At 38.2% G+C, this 25,428-nt stretch overlaps 1 protein-coding gene across 1 annotated transcript in view; it reads left to right on the forward strand.

Annotated features, from left to right (window-relative positions):
* Window positions 1-25,428, forward strand: part of LOC108795983 (ephrin type-A receptor 3-like) — a 187,364-nt gene that overhangs the window by 153,308 nt on the left and 8,628 nt on the right. Inside the window, exons 13-14 of the mRNA XM_018567347.1 lie at window positions 7,051-7,112; window positions 23,624-23,833. Coding sequence (XP_018422849.1) covers window positions 7,051-7,112; window positions 23,624-23,833 — 272 coding nt within the window. The remainder of the gene's footprint in view (window positions 1-7,050; window positions 7,113-23,623; window positions 23,834-25,428) is intronic.

A 25,428-nucleotide genomic window follows, 5' to 3' on the forward strand; every position in this document is an offset into this window, starting at 1 on the left:
TTTTTTTTAAATTATACCGAGATGCTTAGAATGTGTCTCTGCAGAAGTCGGTACTTGTTTTGTCAATGTGGAAACCTGTAGTGAACTGTGCAGCTCGTAGCCTGGAGCAGCAATGATCAATAGAAACTCCTCATACACAGTCTGCACACATATATTGTTTCTGAGATGCTCTGAGTACAACGCTTAAATTCTCTACAGAAGGAGACAGATGTGTAATTTTTCTCCATTCCATTTTCAATGGTTAGTAAGACCTAAATGAGTTTAAATAGAAAAGATGGAAGAGCAATAATTGTGAGATAACACTTAAATTAAACTAACCTAGAAGCAGCAAAGACTGAATTATTTCTATTCCATCAGAAAAATGCCTAAAGAGCAGCCATTTAATATGAATAACCTCTATAAAGCTATACAAATGCCTTGATTACATTGCTAATTGCTACAAGGATTCCATTCCATTTATCAAGTTGCTGAATGCCATGTTAAAATGATCTGCGATGTCATTTAAGACCACAACATGCGGCTATTTTAGGAAAGCATTATTCAATATTAACAAAAACAAGTAAATGCTTCGACGACGAGAAGGGTTTTGTGAGTTTGGGCTGCAAAGGTTGGTGAGTTTTGGCTGCAACTTAGATTGTATATTGGTTAGGTTTAACATATGTTTGGCGTATTCTATATATGACTTGGTGAACAGAACTGTATGGCTCAATGTCCATTTCTATTTTGAGAGGTGGAGTCCAGCGTGGCTGACAGGGGATGGTGGGAGGTAGATATATTAAGCGCTAAGGGCAAATTCCTCCTACGGTCTCCTGTTTGCCAGCTATCACCCCTTCCGGTCTGACATGACTCCCTCACACACAAAGTCTATTAAGGGAATCTGGACATACGGTCATACCCTTTAAAGTTCCTACATTGCATATATTTGTACAAGATTATGTGGTTCTATATAATGCCATGACGTTACGCATTTTGTACTACTTGACGAATGTAGAACGCACGCAATTGTATGGCAGGGGAAAAAAGAATGATAGAAACAATTATGTATATCGTACTGTATTCACTTGTGACTCTGTTTGTGTCAAATAAAATATTTTGGGGGGAAAAAAACAAGTAAATGCTAAGATAATCAGTTACTATAATTGATGATATTTTATGGTATACTATATATTTTTCGAACTTAACACATTTTTCTGGGAATGTATTAGTGGGAAAGAATAAAATTGCAATATGATGCAGGCTTTTATCAGCATTAGGGCTTCTTACAGTATCTGTTTTTCAAAATACATCAATCATATGCTTTAATTACCTGTTGATCCTGGCAACAAAACCGTAGTCTGGTGGCTTGCACTCACAGAGGGTTATTCATTATTAGGCAAGAAAAAAGCAGGGTTCTAGATGAGTTTTAAATTTTTTTTTAAATGTCAGCCAGTTTATAAGCATTGTGAATTTAGGTATGACTGAAGCTTTTAGCCGGTTACAGATGTTTCCTTAGCCCACTGTCCCTTATAACTTTCTTGCTTTACAATACCACTATGCTTTCTCAGGAAATTGGCTTTTGTTGTGGATTGGATACACAGTTTATGTTCAGCTGGATTTTTAATGTATTTTGACCAAACGTTTGTGTATAAGAATCTGGTAATCAGAAAATACGTTCTTCTTTTAAAGTGACACTAAACTCAGGCGTTAAATCTTAAAAATACATTCAAGTACCTTAACTATTAACAAAAATGTATCTTATTTGTAGATATCACTCAGCTGTAGATCCTCAAATCATCTCTGTAATGGTGCTGACACTGTCCTTCCTTCTGGAGGGTGACTACTTTTGTTCCTCGCTTCCGTAATAGACTACAATCTCAATACAAATTAGTAAACTAAATGTGAGATTGTAGTCCATCACAGGAGCAAACCTGGAGCGGTGACTACTTTGCAACCAACACATGGACCATGGGGAACAAAAGTAGTCACCCCCCAGAAGGAAGGACAGTGTCAGAACCAATTCAGAGATGATGTGAGGATCTACAGCCGAGTGATACAAAATAAGATACATTTTTGTTAATAGTTAAGGAACTTGAATGCAATTTTAAGATTTAACTCCTGAGTTTAGCGTCACTTTAAGTATATTGTAAATAATGTTGATGGGTTCCTATTCTTTTATGCTTCTTTTATTAAGAATCTTTTGTCCTTGTTATAAATTATTTAAAAAAATGTATCTGCGGTGTTGTATAAAATGTATCATCTTTCCTGTAAGTGTAAAAATTCATTACGAGCTGGCAATGAATAAAATTAGCTTATAGCACACTTTCAGAGCACAGCCTGAAAGTAAGCTCCAATATGCAATTCCTCTTTTTAGGTTATTATGCATTTTCCTGCTATCAACTGTCCCTAATTTATGGAGACTATGCAGAAATTTAAAGATAAGTCCATGGAACTGCTTGCACCTGTTTATTAGTAACAATAACCTAACACTTAACCATACCCTTGACATAAACACACATCCTGGAACCTAACAAGTAACCTCTACCCATAATACAGTCTTTCAAGTGTATAAGTGTATATAAAGCAAAACTTTTTGTTTTTTTAGGTATAAATAGTAGGGTGAGGCAGATAAGACAGTTAAATTCGAAGTCTAGGATTATCCCTTTCTTCCCGGCAAACCTCCCTCTTCCAATGTACAGCAGCAATCGAAAAAACTGTTAATAGACTGTATGGCAAGAAGATCCATTCTTCTTCTTCTTAATTTATTCACTTCCTTCCCACTACTCTTTGATCTCTGACCACCAGTAGAAGGTGTCCACTTTAGGCTACAAGAGGTACAAGGAGGTGAGACTGCTTGCTCTGTTCTAGGAGAGAAAACAGTGGTGACCAATCTTCATTACTGGAAACTGCTGACCTACAGCACGATTTGTAGCATCTTTGAAAGGCGAGTTTAAACTTCTGCATGACAAATTAAAGCAATGAAGGATTAAGATAAGGAAAAAGGTTGCTTTTACAATACTATTAGTTTCTTTCTTACCAGTTCGGATTTATATATGACATACTTTTGAAAGTTTTAATACCCAAACTTTAACAAGATACAAAAATGTGGCTTGTGGAAAGTTTTGGACATTTGATTTTAGGCCAATATTTTTTTTACACATTGTTAATCATGTTTAATACAGGTTTTTATATTTTGCAAATGAACATTTAATATAAGATGTGTAACAGGTTTTGCATAGCATACTGGGTTTCCTAAACAGCATAGCAGTAGCTTCTCCTTTTGTGACTGTCTCTCTCTAATTGAAACTCCATTTCCAGCATACAGAGCAGGGAGGGAGGGGGTCAGAGACACCTTTGTGTAATTTGAGTTTCATCTATCTAGCTCCGTAAACAGCATTTTTTCTGCTAAGCAGTTAAGGGTAGCCTGGTAAATATGTGAAAATGAGCCTAGTAAAGAGCCATCTGCTTGTAGGAAATAATATGTTTGAAATTTCGGATATTCTTTTTTTCTGACTTTGACTGACCTGACTAGAAGAAATGAAAGACAAAAAGAAATTAATTTTTTTTTGTCCTGTACTGAACAAAGTAAATGCAAAAATAGTATACATTTAATATGCTATATTCCCTGTGCTTTTGTTTGTACCCAAAATCTGTGAACTTCTCCAAGGAGATACACGGGGATCTGAAAATAAACATAATTAACTCTTGCAAGTCTATGAAGGGATTTTTTAAGGGTTTAGCATCCACTATCCACAAAGTAACCATCTCATCTATATTTCAGTATGTTTTGCCTCAATTTATACTTTTCTTAAACACTTTAGTGCCAACCTGTATATTCACCTTTCATTACCAAGATATTTCTCTAATTTTCATCCCTAAGATAGTCTGACTGACAAATACTCGGCCATGCAATACAGCAACCAATTTTATATTGTTTTTTGAGACAGACATCGCTATCTTTTGGTGGTATTTAATAACCATTTTTTTATTTTTTGCTGTATAAAGGAAAAAAATGGGTTTGGTTACATGTACCTTTCATGTCTTTACCTTTAAAAACAGTGGCACCTTAAGACGTCCCACCTTCACCTTCAATCTGCCACGATCCTCCTTTCTTCTGTGTTTACAAACATTCAGCCCTTTCACTATGGGAGCTTCCTTTGTTGTGAATGGGCTGAATGTCTCTATACACTACTAGAGTTTATACGTGTGATGGCTGTAATTGGTTCACAGCGATCACAAGGTACAGAGGCACTCTGATTGGCTTTGTACATTGGGACTGTGATTTGAGCTGTCCAATGACAGTGTTGGTAGACTGCCATGCAAGCTCCCTCAATTGGCGTTTGTCTGGCGTTTAACTGCTTATCTGAAAGACCAGTTGGCAGCCTAACAGCCAACTGAAGATGCGCACAAAGCAGATGGAAAATGCTGCCAATTGCAAGGCAGAGGCTTAGCATTTTCTTTCTGTAACGGGAAATGCTGTTACTGACAGGATCTCCTGGTAGGGCACTTTGCAACAGATTCACAATGGTTTGCTGGTCATTCGACTGGCTTTCTGAATTCAGAAAGCTAGTCAGATGACCAGCAAAACATTTTCAAGGAAAATACAGCAAGTCCAGTTGTCTTGATTTTTTTTTTTTGCAGATATACATGTAGACTGGGCAGGTATGTAAAACAAAACCCTTATATTGTCTCACAGGAAGGTTTCACTGCCACAGAATTGGTGGTTCTCTGCTCACTGAGCAGTCTTGCTCAGTGAGCAGAGAACTTTTTACATACTGCACATGCAGCTCATTTCTGCCCCCAAGAAACTTGCACTCCAAGATCCCTACCTCTCATGCATACATACACAGTTACACACTAAGGCTAAGTAACCAGCATGTCTTTGTGGTGTGGGATGAAGCCCACGTGTGCACAAACTGAGGACCCTGGGGCTAAACAACTAAAACGCTCTGCTGGCTTTCTGACCTTGAAATGTAAACATCTACAGAGGCTGCCTTTCCTTTCCTCCTTCTAAAAATGCTACTGGCCTGCCTGCCTCTGATTTAACACCATAAGACACAGACCTGGAGCAAGTATGCAAATCTAGGAATGCAACATTAGAATTCCTACTCCTAATTCCTAATCTGGCTTCAGTCAAGCCCTGAAGTCATTCTATCACTATGACTGACGAGGACCTAGCATTGACAGAAGTAGATGTCAACTATGGAAATCGCTATACATTCTCACTACAGGTTCCCTTTAATAGGTTTTCTCGTTTTAAAACTTCAGCATTCTTTAAATGTAAAAGTACATATCCAGGTTAACAGTTTGATGAAGGGTTAGTTAATTCGATATGTAAATGAACCTTTATCATGCACAGTGATTGCACAGACTAATGAGGGTGTCTATCTTGGTATCTGTTTTACAATTAGTGCTGGAAATCTATACCCAATGATTGTCTGAACCTAATGTCAGTAATTAGACCCTCTGCTTGATGGGAATCATTAAAAGAAGCATCTTACTGCAGAGCTGATGTGCTACTAAAATCTTAAGCGTTATTCACACAAAGCACATAACCATTAGCCATCTTTCCATCTGTTCGGGAGGCTGCTGAGAAAAGTGGCTGATCAATTAACAGGTATTACTACTTTCGCACACACACCATTGCTTATAAGCTAGCGAATGGTTTGCTTGTATCCATTCACGTAAATCTGACAGTGAAAGAAATATAGCCATTACACATAATTACACAACCATCCTTACTGTTATATACATTGTGGACAGTATGGTTGATTTAAATTATGCAGAGATTATTGCCTAGCCCTTGTTATAGCTTAGCCACGGGGAACTATTGTGTATATTTCCAAAGGTCTGTTTAACGTGTCTATAGAAATTAGGTGGTTGTTAGCCTGTCAATCAGCTTGACTGGGCAAATATTTTTTATGTTTTATGGGTAGGGTAGCAGTCAGAGCTTGCATCAGATACTTATTGGATGTGAAAGACTTTGTAACAGTAATTGGTCAACACCCTTGTTATGAAATCAAGAATAGGAATGCGATATAAAAGATGCATGGTGAAGTGGGACACATTTAGCGTGTCCTTATGCCCTTGACATCTGCCCTGGTAGCAGTAGACTACCCCGTCTAAAAAACCCTGAACAACTGCTGTAGCAGACAAGCATAGGTAAGCCTAAGAAAATAGAGGTTGTTGGTACGATGTTTACCCTACTGCATGTATCTATGACTTCATTTGGGCTTTAACATTTTTGAAAAGTCATACCGATTCCTTCAAGTTTCAACTATTACTGGTTTCTGAGGACTTGCTTGGGAATTTGTTTTTGATGGTTTGATGTTTAATTATTAGGCAGAGGGCAGCTAAGCTTCTCTTCAGGTTTACTGCAGCTGGTGGGGCTTTCTCAGGACCAGTATGATCAAAAAGTATCTCTGAGAACAATACAGTGTCTCCTCAGAATAGTAAATATCCAAAGCCCCTGTGAATAAAAAATTAACCCGTTAGTGCCCCCTCTAGGTGTAATTATAACTTTTTAAAAAGTTTAAAAAAGGAAAAAAAACAAGTTTAAAAAAAAATGACAAGAAAATATAGTGCCTAAGAGGCTATTTAAGTTAGCATATACATACCCCTTTTTAAAATTGTTCCGCACTAAAATTGTATTTCACTACTTTGTAATCTTTGTCCTACAAATCCCCAAATAAGCTCCAATCCCAGACATTTGATATACACTATAAATAAGCACAAATAAATTAATTTATTATGAATTACTTTCTGTTAGCTACACTGATTATGTACTCATTATTATTGCCAAAACTGTGAAAAATTATGTTTTTTGTATTTTTTTATAAAAATAATAAAAATGTATATATGCATATGTACATCAAATTGAAGCTATTTTTGTCCCCCCAAAAAACGGTTTATAATATGTGTAGGTGCAATGAATGAGGAAGATGGAAATTAGGGTTAAAAAAACACTTAGCAAAAATGGCAAAATTGCTCCGGTCTCCAGGAACAAAAACATTTCTGAAGCTGTGTCACTAAGGGGTTAAACAAACATTTGATTATTTATGTTTCACTCTACAGGCAAACCGGTCATGATAATTACAGAATACATGGAAAATGGTTCCTTGGATTCCTTTCTGAAGGTAAGAAGCAAGTTTTAAGGATATGTTTGTGATGTTTAGTTATGCCCATGTACTGAACTCTACTCGTGTCTACTTCTACATCTAACAGAATGCAAATATAGAATAGAGGGGTTTATTGTGCTGTACAAATATGGATTTTGAAGTTCTTTTTTGAAGAAACTGTAATTTACTCTATCCAGCCCATTCTGATCATAAAGTACAAGAACTTGTATCCAGCCAGGGCAAAGCTCCCCAGTAATGGCCAAGAAATCCTGTGCTTAAAGATATTTCAGTTTCCATGATAGATAATCCCAACTGCTCCCTAGTAACCAGCTTCATTGCCTTGAAAGGTGAACTCCAGGCAGATATAAAATACACAAATATATGCAGCTCTGTATTCATTAAAACCAATAAATGCCTTTTTAAATGCAAGCGGTGTAAGTAACTGAATTTGACTTGGTATCAGCGATTTGCATTCCATTGCACAGAAAAGCTTAGACTGGGAGAGGAAGAAGCAACACAAGGAGCCAATCAGTTGTGCTGTAATGTTCATGTGCTAACAAGGGACATTCTGATAGGAACAGAATGACAGAGAGATCATTTGTTTGTCCTTTCACTGGCCAGTAACAGCCTGGGGGAGGGACAAGACCTGAAATTGTTACGTAAATGCAGCAGAGAAAAATCATGTCTCCCACCCTTTCAGACAGGACTGTCAAGTGTAGCATAGATGTGTAAATCTGAAAACTAAATCAACAAAAATGTAAATCCTTTGACAAAACAGCTCCCATTTATTTATTTCATTAGTGTACTTAGCTGTCTACTTGGAGTTCTTCTTTAAAGGACATGCCCGAAAAATCACTGATTTGGTTATCTCTCTAAAATCAAATGGTGATCGTAGGCTATTTTTTTAATCAAACTCTTGATTTGCATAATAAAAATTAATTGTAACAAGGCTGTTCTTAAGGCCCTTTTTTGCTAATTCCTTGTCACAGGTCGTCTTTTGGGCCAGATTACTGCCTGTGTATTAAATGTTTCTTGATTTTTTTTTGTATAAATCCACCATACACACCATGGAAGGGTTCAACATGTGTCACCTTTACTTTCTTCTTTTCTTATTTTTTATAACAAAAATGAAACAGTATTTTGGGCAGCAGCAGCCACACAAAAGGGATTAAAAAATGAGTATTTATTTGAGAGGTAAATCGATGCTCATACCCCTTTTCAAAACACTGGTTCAGTCTTATGTTGAGCATGCAGTCCAGTTTTGGACACCAATCAACACAAAGAATGTCCTAGAATTGAAGAGAGTCCAGTGAAAGACAACACAATTAATTAGGGGGATGTAGGACCTCACTTTTTTATCTTAGAGAGGAGGCGCTTAAAAGGAGACACGATCGCTATCTGCAAATTGATCAATGGTGACTATGAGGCTGGTGACAACTTATTTAATCTCAGGTCCTGGTTTTGTGGTTTTGGTAATAGTTTTGGTGCTTCCTTGCTAAATATTACCTTGTAAGTGGAAAGTTCCACCACTTAAAGCTGAACTCCAGCCTTACCTTCAGTATTGCACAGTTGTACATGCTCCTTTACTGCACTGCTTGCTCTAGTTTCACTGCAACTGTGAGCTTTCTTATAATGTTCATTAGAAACTGCCTTAAGTCATTTTCTAGCTGGAGGACATCCAGCATTATCTAGCTCCTTCCCAGCATTACTATCCCTGGCCCACACCTTTCCCCAGTGCTACCTTGTGCAGTATGCATGCAAATGCAGCCTGCCCAATAACCCTAACTCCTTCAGACTGACATCCACCCCATCAAGGCATATTGGTATTTGTATAGATCCTGACAAGGGTCAGCCCACTGCTTGCATTAGTGCTAAAGGCTCTTGAGAGTAGTACTGATGCAGGGCACTCTGATGTTTTCAGAAAGCTATATACTGCACCCTGCCAGGCCCTCCCATCAGCCATGATCTGCCTCTGTTGGAGAGAGAACCACCTTAGAGAAGCAAATGATGATGTAATTGGGTCTAAACTAAGGTATGTAATGAAAACAGTAAGGTTTTATTTACAAAATGTAATTATCATGTTGATGAGGGGTAGAGGGACGAACTAGGGAAGGCAAAATATATAGGGATTAAACTTCTGCTCCATTATTAATCATGTACTGTAAGTGAAAGGCAGGTCTCAGTTTTAATCAGGAACAATTACAGTTCTGAAGGACATAAAAACTGACTGAAAGCTGCTGCATCAGCATCTTTAGTAGAGGCTTCACTAATGCTAAGTATGCCCAAAATGAGTGTTTAATTACTCACCTATTTTAGATGTTCTTTATGATAAAATCCAGTTACATCGTTTGCATTTTAAAAGATGGGTGACCCCTTTCCATTTATAAGCTTTGTTCCTCATGGATCGCTGATCACACTTGCATAAAATTTGCATTATATATACACTAAATACGTGTCTTATTCAGCATAAAAATACATTTCTATTCTATTAATGAAATGAGAGCATTTGGAATCTTTAGAATAGGTACTTGTTAACAACTCTGTATTTCAAGCAGATTTTTAAATCAATGGTCCTTATGTGTTTTATTTCAGCCAAACAGTATTCAAATAGAAGACATAATTGTATTTATTTATGTTAATGTATTCAAATATTTTATCATTATGCTAGTTATTTAAATCCTGCAGCACTTTTCAAAATACATAGATCCATTCAGAATGAGTCCCTGCCCCACATGAGTTTACAGTCTAATATATGTACCACTGTACAGATATACACTGAGTGGCCAGATTATTATGACCACCCCATCAATACTTCATTGGGCCACGAGATAACTCCACGAGATGACTTCTTTGGGCCGCCTCGTGACTCCACGAGATGTTGAAAGGCGATGCGAGGAATCTGACACTGCACTGTTGTCCTTTTGTTGTCTTGTACCCGTCTTGCCACTCTCCGTTCTGCCCTAACATTGACTAGTCGCTGACAGCCACAATTCGCACGTTCAGACCCAGATTTTCAGCTGACAGTCCAGTCTTTAAACACTTTAACAATGAGCCCCTCTTGAACATTTAACGAATTCTGCTGTTTTGCTGATACTCGCTCCATGGCTTGCGCCAACAATCATCCCACGTTCAAAGGCTGTTAAATTGCATTGTTTACCCATAGCTTCAGAAAAAAATCACTTCTACTGTCGTGGTAAACAACCTGCTTCCCTATCTATAATGGTCTGGCCCTCTAGCAACTTAGCAACTTCAGCGCGAAATTATAGCTAATTATAGCTAATTTGCCTACAAACGTCAGGTGGTCATAATAAACTGGCCACTCAGTGTACATGACAGTGAAAGTTTTAGATCAAACAGTCAAACAGCCTCTTTGATTTTGACTTTAATTCCACTTTAAAATCGATAACGTTAGACTGGGGTGCCCTGCGATTTTGCATTTAAAGGGTGCCACGACTTAAAAAAGTGATTGTAAATACAAAGCAGCATATTTTCTAATGTATAGGAAGGTAAGTTGGAAGATATGGATTTATCCAAGTATTCTACATTATGAAAACAATACAATGGGATTAAAAGCAGAAACGTCGTGTTTTGGTTGAAGTGGACCTGTACTTAGACCATATTGGGCAAAGTAATAAGTTTACCCTTCTGTATGGAGGTCTTACTTCTCGTATCATGTATTGATTTCAGTTTAAGCTGTTTCCTACTAAGCACACTTAAATCTTATACAATGCTGCACACTCTCCCTACCTGCACATGACAGCATGCAGACCCGGAGAATGGCTGCTCAGACACCAAGCGCTGCATTGTTGGGGAGGCAGTGTCACATGTTTCTAAAAACCTGAAAGTACTCAGGGGGTTATTCACAAAAGGATAAGGAGTTTGGAGAACGCAGGAGAAGTGAACAATCTAGGACAACATAGCTGAACTGCAAAGTGAGCAGAATTGGAGAATTTTTCCAAATCAGCTATTTTGGCCTAGATTTTTCACTTGTCCAAGCTTCTTACTTTTTCTCTTCTCCAAACTATTCACCCTTTTGTGAATAGCCCTGTCAGACTTTCCTAGCTTTACTGTCAGAAGGTCGGTATATGCACCTATTGCTTCATACTGTAAATGAGCCTGTTCACTTTAATGGCCTTTGAAGGGTGGATGTCAGTTCATCAGGTTTGATACAATGTATATCCTCTAGCTTTGCCTCATTTGAGTATCACCACTGTTCCTTGTACTACAGCACATGTTTATTCATAGGGACTGTGTGCGTAACTGTGCATTCTATTTGCCCTTTAATACTCTGTTCAGTTTTTTTCTTGTTATCATTATAAGCACTGCCCACATAGAGATGAATAATACCTTTTTTAAGCATATCTCATAACTAAGTACATACTATTCTGAATATTTTTCCGCTAAGTCAACAGAGATCTGTAGGTTATAGTGTTTCATTCAGCCTTGTACAATTATGTATTTACTCATGTAGAATAAAGATCTTATTTATTCTTCTTTTGATTCCACGCAGTGTCTGTTAGTCATAGTCAACTATAATTCAGTTTTAGGCCTGACACTTAGGATTAGGGATGCACCGATAGCGGTATTACAGTACCGATATTTTTTTTCTGGTACTTGCCGTGTAAAGACTCGCCACCGGCTTCCCGATTAGCAAGGAAGCCATCCCCATGCTTCTCATGTATGTGACAAGAAAGCATGGAGTCGGCTTGCTGGTCAATCATGGAAGCCAGGTGCCTTGTAATGAGGTGGCGCCCGGCTTCCTGATTGGCCAGGAAGCCGGCTCCATGCTCCCTTGTCATGAGGTGATGAGGGAGCATGAAGCCGCCTTCCCGGCCAATCAGAAAGTCTGATTGGCCAGCTTCCCGACCAATCAGGATGTCGGGCAGCGCGTCATTACATGCTGCCCGGCTTCCTGATACAGGAAGTATCAGGCTAGGCATTGGAGCATTTGGGCTAATGCGAGTACTCGCCCAAATACTCGGTATTGGCACCGATACTGGATGATACTTAGGATAGATGAAACCTGAGCTTGGTGACATTTGCTTGTTTTCAGGGTTGTATTTAGACATCCTGCTACCATGATGAAATTATGCCAATTTGTAAAGCGCTGTCTCTTGTGTCATTCCAGCAGGCCCTGGCTCACTCTTAAAGTGACACTAAACTCAGGAGTTAAACCCTAAAAATGTATTCAAGTACCTTACGTATTAACACATTCTCAAATCATCTTTGAATTGGTGCTGACACTGTCCTTCCTTCTATAGGGTGGCTACTTTTGTTCCCCATGGTCCCCATGTGTGTTGTAGAATAGCCACCACTTTAAGCTGACTCCCATGATGGACTACAATCCCAATACAAACTAGTAAACTAAATGTGAGATTGTAGTCCATCACAGGAGCAAGCTTGGAGCGGCGGCTACTTTGCAACGCACACAAGGACCATGGAGAACAAAAGTAGCCACCCTCCAGAAGGAAGGACAGTGTCAGCACCAATTCAGTGATGATTTGAGGATCTGCAGCCGAGTGATACACAAATAAGATACATTTTTGTTAATAGTTAAGGTAGGTAGGTTAAGTGTCACTTTAAGTCAGGTATCCAGTGCTGCAAGCTCAGAACACAAACCAAAAAGCCACCATCCAAGGCATTTTTGTATTGCTAGTAGTTCTATGTAAGGACTCTTCCATTTCTGTTGCTCATTTAATTGGAGCTGTATTATGGCTTTTTTGTCATCGTCAGGACCTAAAACAATTAATTTGTGTTTTAAATAACTGGTCAACGAACCTCTATGGTACCTTCAGAGATTGTTCATAAAACTCAGATCTTAAACTGAAAACTCAGGAATGTTTAGACATAGCTTTGTCTTTTTTTACATTTTGTCATTTAGGCTCCTCTGAGCCTTTACAATAAAATAAAATTATTGATTGTGTAAATAGTCCAGCCTTTTACCTTACGAGCCATAAGCTCTCTTGAATTGTGGTTCTATGGATTTTAGGATTCACTACAGATAAGCCATAGGATGTGATGTCCCCCTGAACACTCAGCCAAGGAATAATTGAACACTCACAGGTCATACCAAATCTCTAATTTAGATACATCAGGACCTTGGACAGTGGACTACAATAAAAAGCTGCCTTCCCTATTTCTGTTCAGATGTCCATATAACAAACTCCCTCAGTATTCCCTGCATCTATATCATTCACCAACCCTTTGTTTCCATTGTCAGATTTAGCAATCTCAGAACCCTAAAGATGTGTTTCATCTTGTTCCTTTTTTTTATTGTGTGTTTTTAATAACATTTGATTTTTTCCCCTCTTATCCTTCTCTAGCGGGGATTGAAATCCAGGTTAATGCTAAAATCAATTCCTGGTAATTAGTTCACCATTCACTCACGTCCTCCCCTTAAATTTCCTGCAGAAGAAAGACGTCGAGTTTGTAAAATCCCCTGTGTTACTCCCGGCAGCTTAAGATTTAGAGATAGCAAAATAATAGAAGTGTTTGCTACAGGTGGTTAATCAAATAGAAATGAAAATAGGAATTACGAGGAGGGCGTTCTGGTCATCTTGTTACTGATAGAACCAAAAACCCATTATAGGTGTAAATCTCAAGCTGCCCAGACAATAATTTGTTTTTAAATACTCTCCTCCATGATGGATTCAAATAAAGTTGTTTATTGACTTTGCCGCTGTTGTGAAACTGTGTGTATATGTGTTAGAATTTCTATCTTAGAAGTAAAGGTAGACAATACTGGATTGTGCTTTGGGTCTATGTACTAATCTGTGACAAAATACTTTAATGACTTGGAAACTGAGCGTGCTTGCCTTCTAGTTTAATGACCAGCTTAGAGGTATACTTTAGTCAAAATAGAAAGGCACGGATGTATCTATGAAAAACAGGAACATAAGTAACCTGCATTGTGCTTTGGTTTTTACGCTGCCAGTATACCATGGCCACCTGTTGGTTGAAATCTTGTTTTGTCTATTAACTTGATGTACTTATGACATTTGCGGTCCATTTACACCTTAGCATTGCAAGGCAGGCCATTCATTACTTTTGAATAGAGTTCCAACATTCCACAATGCAGCCAAAAACAGACACGACCCTTTTAGTTAAATGCAGCGCACCTTAACGCATGACATTTCAGAAAAGGTGCATTGACCACTACTGTATTCATGCATTATGGTGCCATTCACAATAACTGTAAACTGAACACACCATGTTTTGCCATGCAGTACCTCAATGCATAAGTGTGAATCCGCCTTTAAAGAGAGCTTGTAGAATCTGCTTTTATATAAGCCGCTGAAGTGCTGACTTTAAAGGGACCCTGTTGCTTTGCCCAGCAAGGGAAAGCATAGGTTCACTGCAAGCCCACCCATATAAAACAAAGTAAATCATAAACCCCTCAGTGTACTTCATTTAAAATATAGAATGCAAAAAATATTCAAATAGTGCTAAGAGCGTATGCATTATTCTTTTAAATTTTAACTGTTTAGAGTTGAACAGCTTTGAAGTACAACAAAGATCTGTATGTCTGTATTTCATAATATACATGCAAGAGCACAGCATTCTGTAGTATAACTTCATACCATGATGCATATTTTGCTCACCACCATAGTTTTTGCAATATGCAAAGTCTGAAGGGTGTAGGGGGGTTGTTGAAGGAGTTTTCCCAAAAATTAGGATTTCCTCAAAGAGAGGTGAGCAGAGGTGCCTGGAGTCCAAGAAAGAGTTCCAGATATTTTCTGGTAAATCACTTTATTTGACAGACAAGGTGTTCAGGTATACCGTCAACGGGTTTAGTGTTTTTCTTTCATTTTTTTTTTACAGAAATCTTTAATATTAGGCGTAAAGATGTATTATGGATGATTGCATTTTCTGCTCTTTAATTTATTGAAATATCATCAAAAATGCCTGTTACCCATAACTACCAATCTGATTCTTCCTTTTATCCATACATCTTTTAATATACTTTGCTTAAAGGGTTACTAAACCCTCATTTTTTTGCACATATCTACTGCTAGCAAGCAGTAGATATATGCAAAAAGTGTTTAAAAAACAAACAAAAAAAACGCTTTAAAAGGGGTTTATACTCACCTGTGTCTTCCCTGCACGCTCCCACCCGAAAACGTGAAAATTCTTGGGCGGCCGCAAAGCATCTTGGGGCGGGTGCATGCGCAGTTCACATTTTTGGCCGGGAGACGAGGAGAGACACAAGGTAAGTATATGGACGCATGCACCCACATGCAGACACCGTGGGACAGGAAGTGCCAGCAAGGACAGAGGAGTCAGCGCTGGATCGGAGACTCGCAGCAGCTCTGGAGGGACAGATGAAAACGAAAGGAAAGAAGAAGAAGATCGGATTAAGAAATATCATTTAAGGTAAGTGCTGACATTAACATTGGGGGAGGGAAAATATATTTGACTTTAATGTCACTTTAAACAAGAAATGAATGCAAACCTTTTTTTTTTAGTTTTGGATAAGGTAGTGTTATAACCCCTGTTTTCGCCATCTGTGTCCCACTGGGGAGTTTTCCCTTCACTTCCTGTGTGATAGTCACAACAGGAATTGAGAAGAAATCCATTGAAAGTGAAGAAAATGCCCCTGGTGGTAACAAGAACTGGTGTTCCCGTTGGAAGATCTCCCATCTATTGGCGTTCTGGTGACAATTCAACATTTTGAATTTTCTTTTGCTTTCAGTGATAATGGTCACCAGGACTAATAGAGGGGTTGAATTTCCCTATCGGGACACGGACAGCAGTACAAATGTCACAGGTGTTCCAATCCTTCTCCACTCTATCCAAAACTAAAAAAAAAAAATTTTTGACATCAGTTGCACTTTTTCCGTTATATGGTTCACATTTCCGGCTAGGGTTTAGAAGGAACGTTAAAATGTGTGACAGCAGAATGTAGTGTTAACCATAGGCTTATGTGGAAACTGCAATTCTCAAGATGGTGTATCATGTTTTTCCATGTGACCAGCCCAATAAATCTTGGCCTTGAAACTCACATCCAGTGTAGCAAAAGTAAGAGGCACATTATATTCAATGAAAGTCCATGAAATCCACAGCAGGAGCCTCTCTCAGAGCAAAAATAACTGTGCTAATGTGTACTCAACAAGCTGAAAAAAGAACTCAAGAGTGATCCAGAACAGAAGTCACAGTACAATAATAGGGCTCTAATTGATTGAATGCTCTTGCAAGTTGACCGAGAAAGGCTCTTAGTAATATAAGTTAGGGAAGGGTGAGAACCTAGAGCTTAGAAAATGAAAGACTTTCCTTGGAGAACAGCAAGGCTAAGATAGAAAAGTGAAATAGCCTTAGTACAGAAAATTATATATTTTATGTTGTTTTCTTGCTGTTGGGATGATTGATTAAAGTCAACTGCTTGCCAAAAAAAATAGTAATTTCAAATTAATATTTATTATGAACATTTTTGACCACCGGCCCAGTTGTGCCCCAGACTTACTTCAACTTCTAGTGGGTTCACCACCCCCACATCCCCTACAGTCCCTCAAAGGACCACCACCTAATCTCATCTTCAGTGCCTGTGTGGTACATTTTCAGGGTTTCTTTTCTCAGAAATAGTCTGATTATAGAACAAAAATATCAAAACAAACTCAGATATGCGCTTATTTTTTAACATATTAGATGGGTTCAGAGGGAGAGAGGTTCTGTACACCGAACTTCTAAATCTATATTATTAACTTAGCTTATTGCACATTGCCCATCCTCACCCCACAACTTCTGACTGGCTGCTTCCAAAGAAATCATGTGCTGGGTAATATATATTTGTTTGATCTGGATTCATTATTGAAAAAGTTTGAGGCTTTATTACTACTTTAAATGAGGCTTCTGCAGTTATTTCACAAACTTTTACATTTACACTTTTGTGAATGGTATTAGTAGCTGTTTGGCAGCTGATTATTTAGGATTATTCCTGTCAGTTATTAGAATACACTTGAGAAGCTGACAGATAATGGCCTTCCCTTGTTCTCTGTAGGAAAGAGTGGAATTTGCCTTTCTTAAATTTAATGTCAAACCGTTATACTTTCTGTGGCTAGATGGGTAATAAAAAACGTAGTGTTCTGGCATCTTCATCCTATGTTATACAGTAGCTATGAACAGTGATAAGCTACATGCCTTGGCTGTCAACGTAATTAAAGAGCAAACATAAAAGGGCTGTATTATTATCAGCAGATATGCTATAGGGTTCTTCAAAAATCACAATGACATGCAAGGGAGCTCACCTGTCACAGCAGGCAGGCTGAATATGAGCAAAAATACTTTACATTCAGTAAAATGTGAAACTGATATTCAAAAGCACTAACTAAAGCTAATGATTGTGTTATGATAATTTTTATTAAGTTATAAAGTTCAAAGATTCTTCTCTTACTTAGCATGCACATCCACTGGTGAGTTCCTTTGAACAGTGAACAGGGTAGCCTATACCACCACAGCATATACTACAGGGGTAGGCAACTTCGGTACTCCAGCTGTCAGAGTCTTGCAATGCATCACGGTGGTTGGAGATCCACAACAGCTTGAGTGCCAAGGTTGCCTACCCATGGTATAATGATTGATGAACATTGAATAGATGAAAATGTCCAACTCATTGGCTTTCTTTTTTTCCAATGCTAGTGTTTGAAGTAGGGATGTTCAGATACCAAGTACTGTACCCGGTACAAGTATAAGTACAGATACTTTTCCAGCTCCAGGACTAGAATAGAGAAAAATTCAAAAGTTAGGAGGCAGCTGTCATTTTTAAGGTGCATACGGAGCTCCTGAGATTTGTGCATCCCCATTTTAGTGCATTATTTTTTACCTGTTACCGAGACCATTTCTCCAAGTGCAAGTACTGATACTTGTCCAAGTACTCACAGATACAAGTACTGATACGTTTTTGTTTATTGTCATGAGATGGTTTTTCTAAAACAATACAGACTAATGATTTCAGGACAGTGGTGGAGCGCCAGAGGCAGGTCCCAGCTGCAACCCCTGCAACCCTGATAGTTCACGTGAAAAAGCCAAATATCAGCACTGGTATCTGAACTGGTATCTGGACATCCCTAGTTTAAAGCTTTGAAGTACATACAGTCATGGTCAAAAATATTGTCACCCCTGCATTTCTGTCAGATAATGCATGACTTGCTGCAGAAAATTGTTGCAAATACAAATCTTTAGGCATTCTCATGTTTATTTATTTTGTTTGTATTGGTATGACACAAAAAAAGTGGAGAAAAAAAAGCCAAATCTGACTCCACGCAAAACTTAGCTACGGTGCCATGGGTTGTAAAGTTCTTGACAATGTTGCGCTCAGTGGACACAGGAACATTAAGATCTCTGGCGATGGACTTGTAACCTTGAGATTGTCCATGCTTTTCCACAAAAGACGTGGAATGCAATTATTTCTTGCAATTTGAAGCAGGTGCCAATAATTTTGTCCTGTCTGACACGTGGAATGTGTCAGATTTGTTTTTTTTTCTCCACTTTTTTGTGTCATACCAATACAAACAAAAAAAATAAACATGAGAATGCCTAAACATTTGTAACTGCAACATTTTTCTTCACGAAGTGGTGCATTATCTCACAGAAATGCAGGAGTGCCAATATTTTTGACTGTATATACACTGAGGCTAGGCACAACTCAAGCAAAATAATTCATATCTTGAGCTAATATGATAGTGATATGTAAATCCCTTCATTCTGAAGAAGAAAAAGCTATACTTCACAATTGTATCTATGTGAGGAGAGTACATTTATTTATGGTTGAATACAACACTTTATTTTTCTGTGCTTTTACAAGACATTGAAAGAAGCCAGCGTAAATAAATTGTGTCTTGCTGACCTCAGTCTCTCACATCCTCATTCTTCTTTCCTGCCGAGCGCCCAGTCATGGTAGATTATCACTTCTTGCATTAAATCATCAATGTGGCATCTGTAATGTTTGCCAGGGAAGTAATTTTACAGTGGTTGTTTCATGTTTCCATGTCCTTTCTTTATAATATATATATAAAGATATATAAAACAGAAAGTGAGGAATACATACACTTCAAGATTTAATTTATTCATTCATTCATTCACTGCCAAAGTACCTTACATACCACCACACACAGAGAGGCAACAGGACCATGATTATCTGCCTTGATCCACATATGTGTAATGCTCTGTCTGGGTGGGGCATACGATCTTGGAAGAAGAGCTGAAACTTCTGCTAAATAGATTTGGTAGGTGTTTGGTAACATAGACCATGATCCCCAGTCGAAGCAAAGATGCTGCCTTTCTTTGAAGAGGTTGAGCATAGCTCCTGTTCAATAGGTATGGGAAACTTGTTCTGCTTATCAAGAGTCACCCAAAATGCACTATGAGAGGATTAAAGTGGAACTTTACCCCCTTTTGCTAAAAATCACAGCAACATGCAGCTCTGCATGCTGATTTAAAGTTCTCTTACATTCATTAGTTAAACTAATTTGTTTTTCATTTACTTACAAATAGAGTTTATAACTTCCTGCTCCAGTCCTGGCACACATTACATATGTGCCCAAGCATTGTATCCTGGGAAGGTTAGATCAGCGGAGCATTCCTGGGAAATGTCATCTGTAATCTCAGATCTCGGGGAAAGCCATTTTCCTCCCCTGAGATGGTGTGCACGGTCACATGTCCTAGTAACATGTGACAGAGTTCCAGGAAGGAAATGGAGAGCTAGTAATCTGCCCTTAGTTAACATGGCCACAAAGAGAAACAAGGTGTGCAAAAATTACAAAGCCAAAAAATTAACTGGAAGTATGTTTGTAGATTGTCATTACTAAACATTTCTAAAGGTATATCTGTTGTTATTTTAAAGATATGGGTAAGGTTCCTCTTTAAGCCTGAAAAGTGTACTCATCTGAAGAGTGTGAAAAGCTGTTTGCAGTCACTATGCAATGACTGCCCCACCAAGGGATCCTGCCAATCTGTTGGAGCACCTAGTAAGGACCATTTTTGATGCTCCATTTAGGAAGATGTTGGAGACTGTTAGACTCAATTACAAAGCAATAGTAATCATTTCCCATCAAAAATATGCTTTGGAAAAATTTGATAAAATGCAGACTGGGTTAAGCTAGTTTATTTAGCTGCGAACTGAAACTGCAAACTAGTCTTTAGTCTTTTCTTTGACAACTTAATAGGGATTTTGACCCACAAATAAAGCTATCTTGGACCACCTTTCTAATTGTTAGGCACCTTGCTACCCTACTTGTCCTGACCATGACTAGTCTCACAGAGAATTCATCAGGCTCAATCCCTTTAATGGTTCAACTGAAAATTTTCTAGGGTCAAGGTGTGTTTTGCTTGTGGTACACAATACTTGTGCCAAAGTCCCAAACAACCTGCACCTTATGCAATAAACCTCCTCTACCAAAGGAGAGGCACTAATGTCCCGTTATGCTGATGAGTCTGTGACCCAAGGCAGAGAGGGATGTTCCTCCTCATGCTTCTCATTGTGAATTGGCTGCACATGTTCAACAAAGACTGCAGGATTATTTTCCAACAGATAACCTATGCAATCCTTGTGAGAACTGCATACCTCAAATGTTTGCCTGCAGTGTAAGGTTCCATCTGCTCCCAGAGTGAGATACTCTGCATTGAAAAGGTTAAGATGAATTGTGCATATATAATCAAATAAGAAACTAAAAACCAACCAATGTTTGTCAAAGTATAAAACGTTACTCCAAAATGTATAAATCCTCACCAATATGTAACCTTTACATGCACTTATTGCATATTGCATGTATGAGGTGTTCTGCCAGCTGAGCCTGAGAGTTGATTACCACATTGAGGTGCACAGTGAAGCCTGTCCACAAAATACTGAAGGATATATCCATCTAAATCAACCCTTTCTGTATTTTCTGCTGTGAAAGGAAAACCTAGAAACATGGGAGGAATTCACAATTGTTTTCTATTCATTGCTAAACCCGTGATAGCTAGTACAACATTCTGTATACATATATATAGAAAGCACAGTATATACATCATTCAAATATGGGCACAAGCTCTATGCACAGTGTTTTTGGCAGGAATCAGACCTAAGACTCCAACGCTGCAAGAAAAGATTGCTAGTCACTTAGCCGCCATGATTGAGTTTTTGTGTTACCATCAAAAAATACTGATAGGTTAACTGGCTTTGATCTTATGTGGTTCTGTTTTGAGCATATGTGTTAGGGACATGTACTTATAACAGCAGCTTTTGGTTCCGCGTAATACCTTCTGTATTTAATATTTTATGATACAACAAAGCAGAGCTGGATAAACTGTTGAGGGTATAAGATAATCAGTTTCTTAGTGCCGTTCTTTATAAAAATAGATTGTATCACTCACGCCTCCTACTTGGTTGGTTATTTTTCTGCACATTGGGTCTATTCCCCAATGTAGTGCATCCATTTTCACTGCTTCATTCCCTATATTACTTTGGGCCATTCTCATTTTGCTTTGTTACTAAGCTTGACTTTGTGGCTTCATGCTCTGTTCGCCTGGATAAACACAAGTGCGTAGCTTCGCTCTCCCCCCAGAGCCAGGTCTCTGCAGATCCTTTTATGCTCAGAGTTCATGCATTGTATATTTTCATGATGCCATCAATGTACTATGCGCAGAGCCTGATGGTAATAATGTCTCAGTCAGAGGCAGAAAAAGTGACAAGAGTGTCAGGGTCTGCGGAGAACATCTTGTGCCATCCAAAACACCAACATTTAATGATGTTGCTTAGATTTCAGATTTAGATTTCACATATTAAATAAAGAAATTCTCAATATAATATATGCTTTTGATGCACTAATGCTGCGCAAGTAAATTGGTGCAGGATTTCTCATCCTGTGATTTATGTAACCCAATGATTACTTGTTCAGATTCAGATAATACTCTTCACCTTCAAATTAAATCCAGCATTAGCAAATCCTATATAATACCAGCTAGAATTTGTGTTTTAGTTATTTTAAAAGTGTAGGTTATAATATAGAAAGCATACACATTTTGACAATACTGGCAAAATATTAATATATCTTGTGTGTATATTAAACTGACATACATGGTTACTGTTGTTGTAAAATAACACTTTTATGAATAAACCTAAGGAAAGTCATCTTAAGTATTTTACACGGGTTACATGAATGTTAAAGTAGAATTAAACGCTGGGGTTTTTTTGAATATATTTACTGGTAGCAAGCAGTAGATATATGCAAAAACATTAAAAAAAAGTTACCAAAAAGTGTATTACTTACCTCTGTCTCCACCTGTATTAATTTGAGTTGAGCTATGAGGAAAATATCAAATCACATATATGAGTGCAGTCCGTCACTAGCATTAATACAAAGGTTTTCACTTGTCTTTCACCTTAACATAGTTGTATTCCCTGTCAGAAGATCCCTTATTTTTCTACTTCCTTTAACTTCTTTTAACAGGGGGACAAAGCTGTTCGTTCCTCAGCGAAATCACACAGCAGTGTTGTCACCTTGTGACATGTAGTTTTAAATAGACTTTTAGGTAAAAACAACCAAATAAAGCCTAACTCAAGCAGTTATTGCAACATCTTTTTTTCCTTAGGGAACATCAGGATTAAAGAACAACCACGGGCAAATTACAAATTAAGCCTTGCACTGGAGCTACCCCTGCACTGCAAGGCTTGTTTTGGCCTAGGGTATAATAAAAAAAAATAAAAAAATAATCTCCCCCTCCACTCCGGTGGTCTAATGACCCATGAGTCATCACGTCTAATACAGTGTAAAGTACGTGAGGATGCTGAGAGACATTCCACCACCGTATCGGAGGGGAAGAGAGGCTGTGGGGACCACCAGGCAGGATAGAGGATCCGGTGAGTAAATCTTAATTTTAGACCCTAGAAAAACGAGCACTAAACCATGGCAGTGTGGGGGTAGCCCCACTGCCAGGTTTAATTTGTAATTTGCCCGGAGTTGCAACATAGGTGTTATCCCAATTTGGCTGCAAAAGTGGAAATGTACTTTAAGGCTGGAAATGTTTTGATATCAGAGCGTTAACATAATTACGACTTTCTGTGATGTAAAGACTCCTCATGTAAGAGTGTCAAATCCTGGCAGTCATTGGTTGTGAATGTTTTGCCCCTATAGCCTATTATTAGGAAGCAGAGCCAGTGTAAGAGAATAAGCCCGTCCCTAGTACCAATAAACTAACTTATTCTTATTCCAGCATCCAAATTTTCCACAATAATATCTGCAATTTCTCAAAACATGTAACCTTAACTTTTTCTTCATTTGCAAAGACGATTCTACACTTTTCTCAAATGGTGAATGTCTTAAAATTTTTAAAATTGCCTTTAATTAATTCCTTTAAAACTGTCATGTATGTGTCAAGTCATACAATACTAGAAGGGGGGAAATGTAAAGAAGGTTGGTTAGTTGGTTTACAGACCACAAACAAATACTACATTTGCTCCTGAAATCTTCAAAGTTGTAAAGTTGAGTACCTATGGTGCATGTTGGTTACTATGTATCATCTTTGACTGACAATAGTGTACATTTTCTATCTTCTAGAAACACGATGGCCAGTTCACAGTGATACAGTTAGTAGGAATGCTGAGAGGCATCGCTTCTGGGATGAAATACTTATCAGACATGAACTACGTCCACAGAGATTTGGCTGCCAGGAACATATTAGTCAACAGCAACTTGGTTTGCAAAGTCTCAGACTTTGGTCTTTCTAGAGTCCTCGAGGATGACCCTGAAGCAGCTTATACTACAAGGGTAAGTTATAAAAAAAAACCTTTACTGATAATATTGCATCAGATTGGTTCACACATAATTAGTACATTCTAAAATTGTCTCCAGATTATCCTTAAGTTATACTGTTCCATTGTTCTTCTTTTCCCTTTAAATATAGCATCAATATATCACAAAGCACATTTCATAAAAGATAGATCTATGCTACTTTGTCCCTGTTCTGGGAGATTTTGATTGGGTCTACTACAGTTGCACAAACATATCCAAAGACCAGGGCAAAATGTTGGCGGAAGCCAGTAAACCTTGATATGTGTCTGGACTGTGATAGATAAAACTGGTTGGTATCCACTCTGGAAGACCAGAACTTCAAAGAAGCTAGCCACTGAGCTTCATGCGGCCACTTAACTTTTTCCTAAGGGTTAACCTGTTGCTTTCACTTCTCTATAATTTACTATTTGATTCACAGTTCCTTTCTTTACTGCAGATATATGATTGTAAATAATTGGATCCCATAGCAAAGGCAATTTAGCTCCCGCCTCAGAGAGTTGCATAATTCATAAATTTAATTCCAAAAAGGTATCTACATGATACATTCATTAATTTACCTAATGTGTTTCCCACGCGCTCTCACTGCCTAAATAAGTAATTTTGTTTTTAGAGCAGTGTGTGCTGTGCTCCATGGTAGTCACATTTCTTCCCTGGGCTAAAATTATACCCTTGCTTCCCTATATGCCCCTTATTCATATTGTACATATGCATTGACCCTCGGTGTGTATTATCACTACTATGTCTAATAAAACTTATTGTAGTAGTATTTACATGTAAAAGCCACATGGGATAAAAACATTTTCCGGAATACAGATTATATTGTTTGGTTTCCTCATGCTACTAGCTGTCATCCACATAGACATTACTGTATATATTTTTTTCCTCTGTGTGACCATCACTCCCTTTTAGCATTCCATAACGTAGCTGAAGCAGCATCCATGATTCAGATCAGGTTTCCCTGTTCTGCTCTGTGTAATTTTTTTGAAGGTGTTAGGCTTGGAATTCATACTGGCTGTTCTACCATTGCAGAACAAAATGTGGAATTGGGTATATTCAATTACTTAACCACTTCAGTACTGCCGTTCTTAAATAGTGGCGTGGTAGATGTTTATTTCTAGAGCACCATTATAAAACGGTCCTCTGTGTACTACTTGTGCAAGTGCTAGACTCGCCCACAATTACACTGATGTGGCTTGTGATCGACGTAATGGGCAATGAAAACCATTACAACTGTAAACACTACTACTCTCTACTTGTATGAACCTTTCCCTTCCTCTCACAAGCAGGAATAGGAGAAAGGATAATTTCATGAATGAAGGGATCCTGGGGAGGTAGACAGCAGCAGATTAAAGGTGGTGGTTGGGGGGTTAATAAATGTTATTGTGGTATCACTTATCCTGTATATCCCATCTCCATTCTGTCTTTGTAGGGCCTGTACACTTTCACTTCTATTATACTGTTCAGTAACCCACTCATCTCCATCCTCCCATTCAATGTGGCCTATAAATTAACCCCTTCACCCCCTCCCTCTGTGTATGACCTGTACATTCATGATGCATAGGGGGTTATTC

Source organism: Nanorana parkeri, unplaced genomic scaffold, assembly GCF_000935625.1.
Source record: "Nanorana parkeri isolate BGI_ZX_2015 unplaced genomic scaffold, ASM93562v1 scaffold1033, whole genome shotgun sequence".
Classification (NCBI taxonomy): domain Eukaryota; kingdom Metazoa; phylum Chordata; class Amphibia; order Anura; family Dicroglossidae; genus Nanorana; species Nanorana parkeri.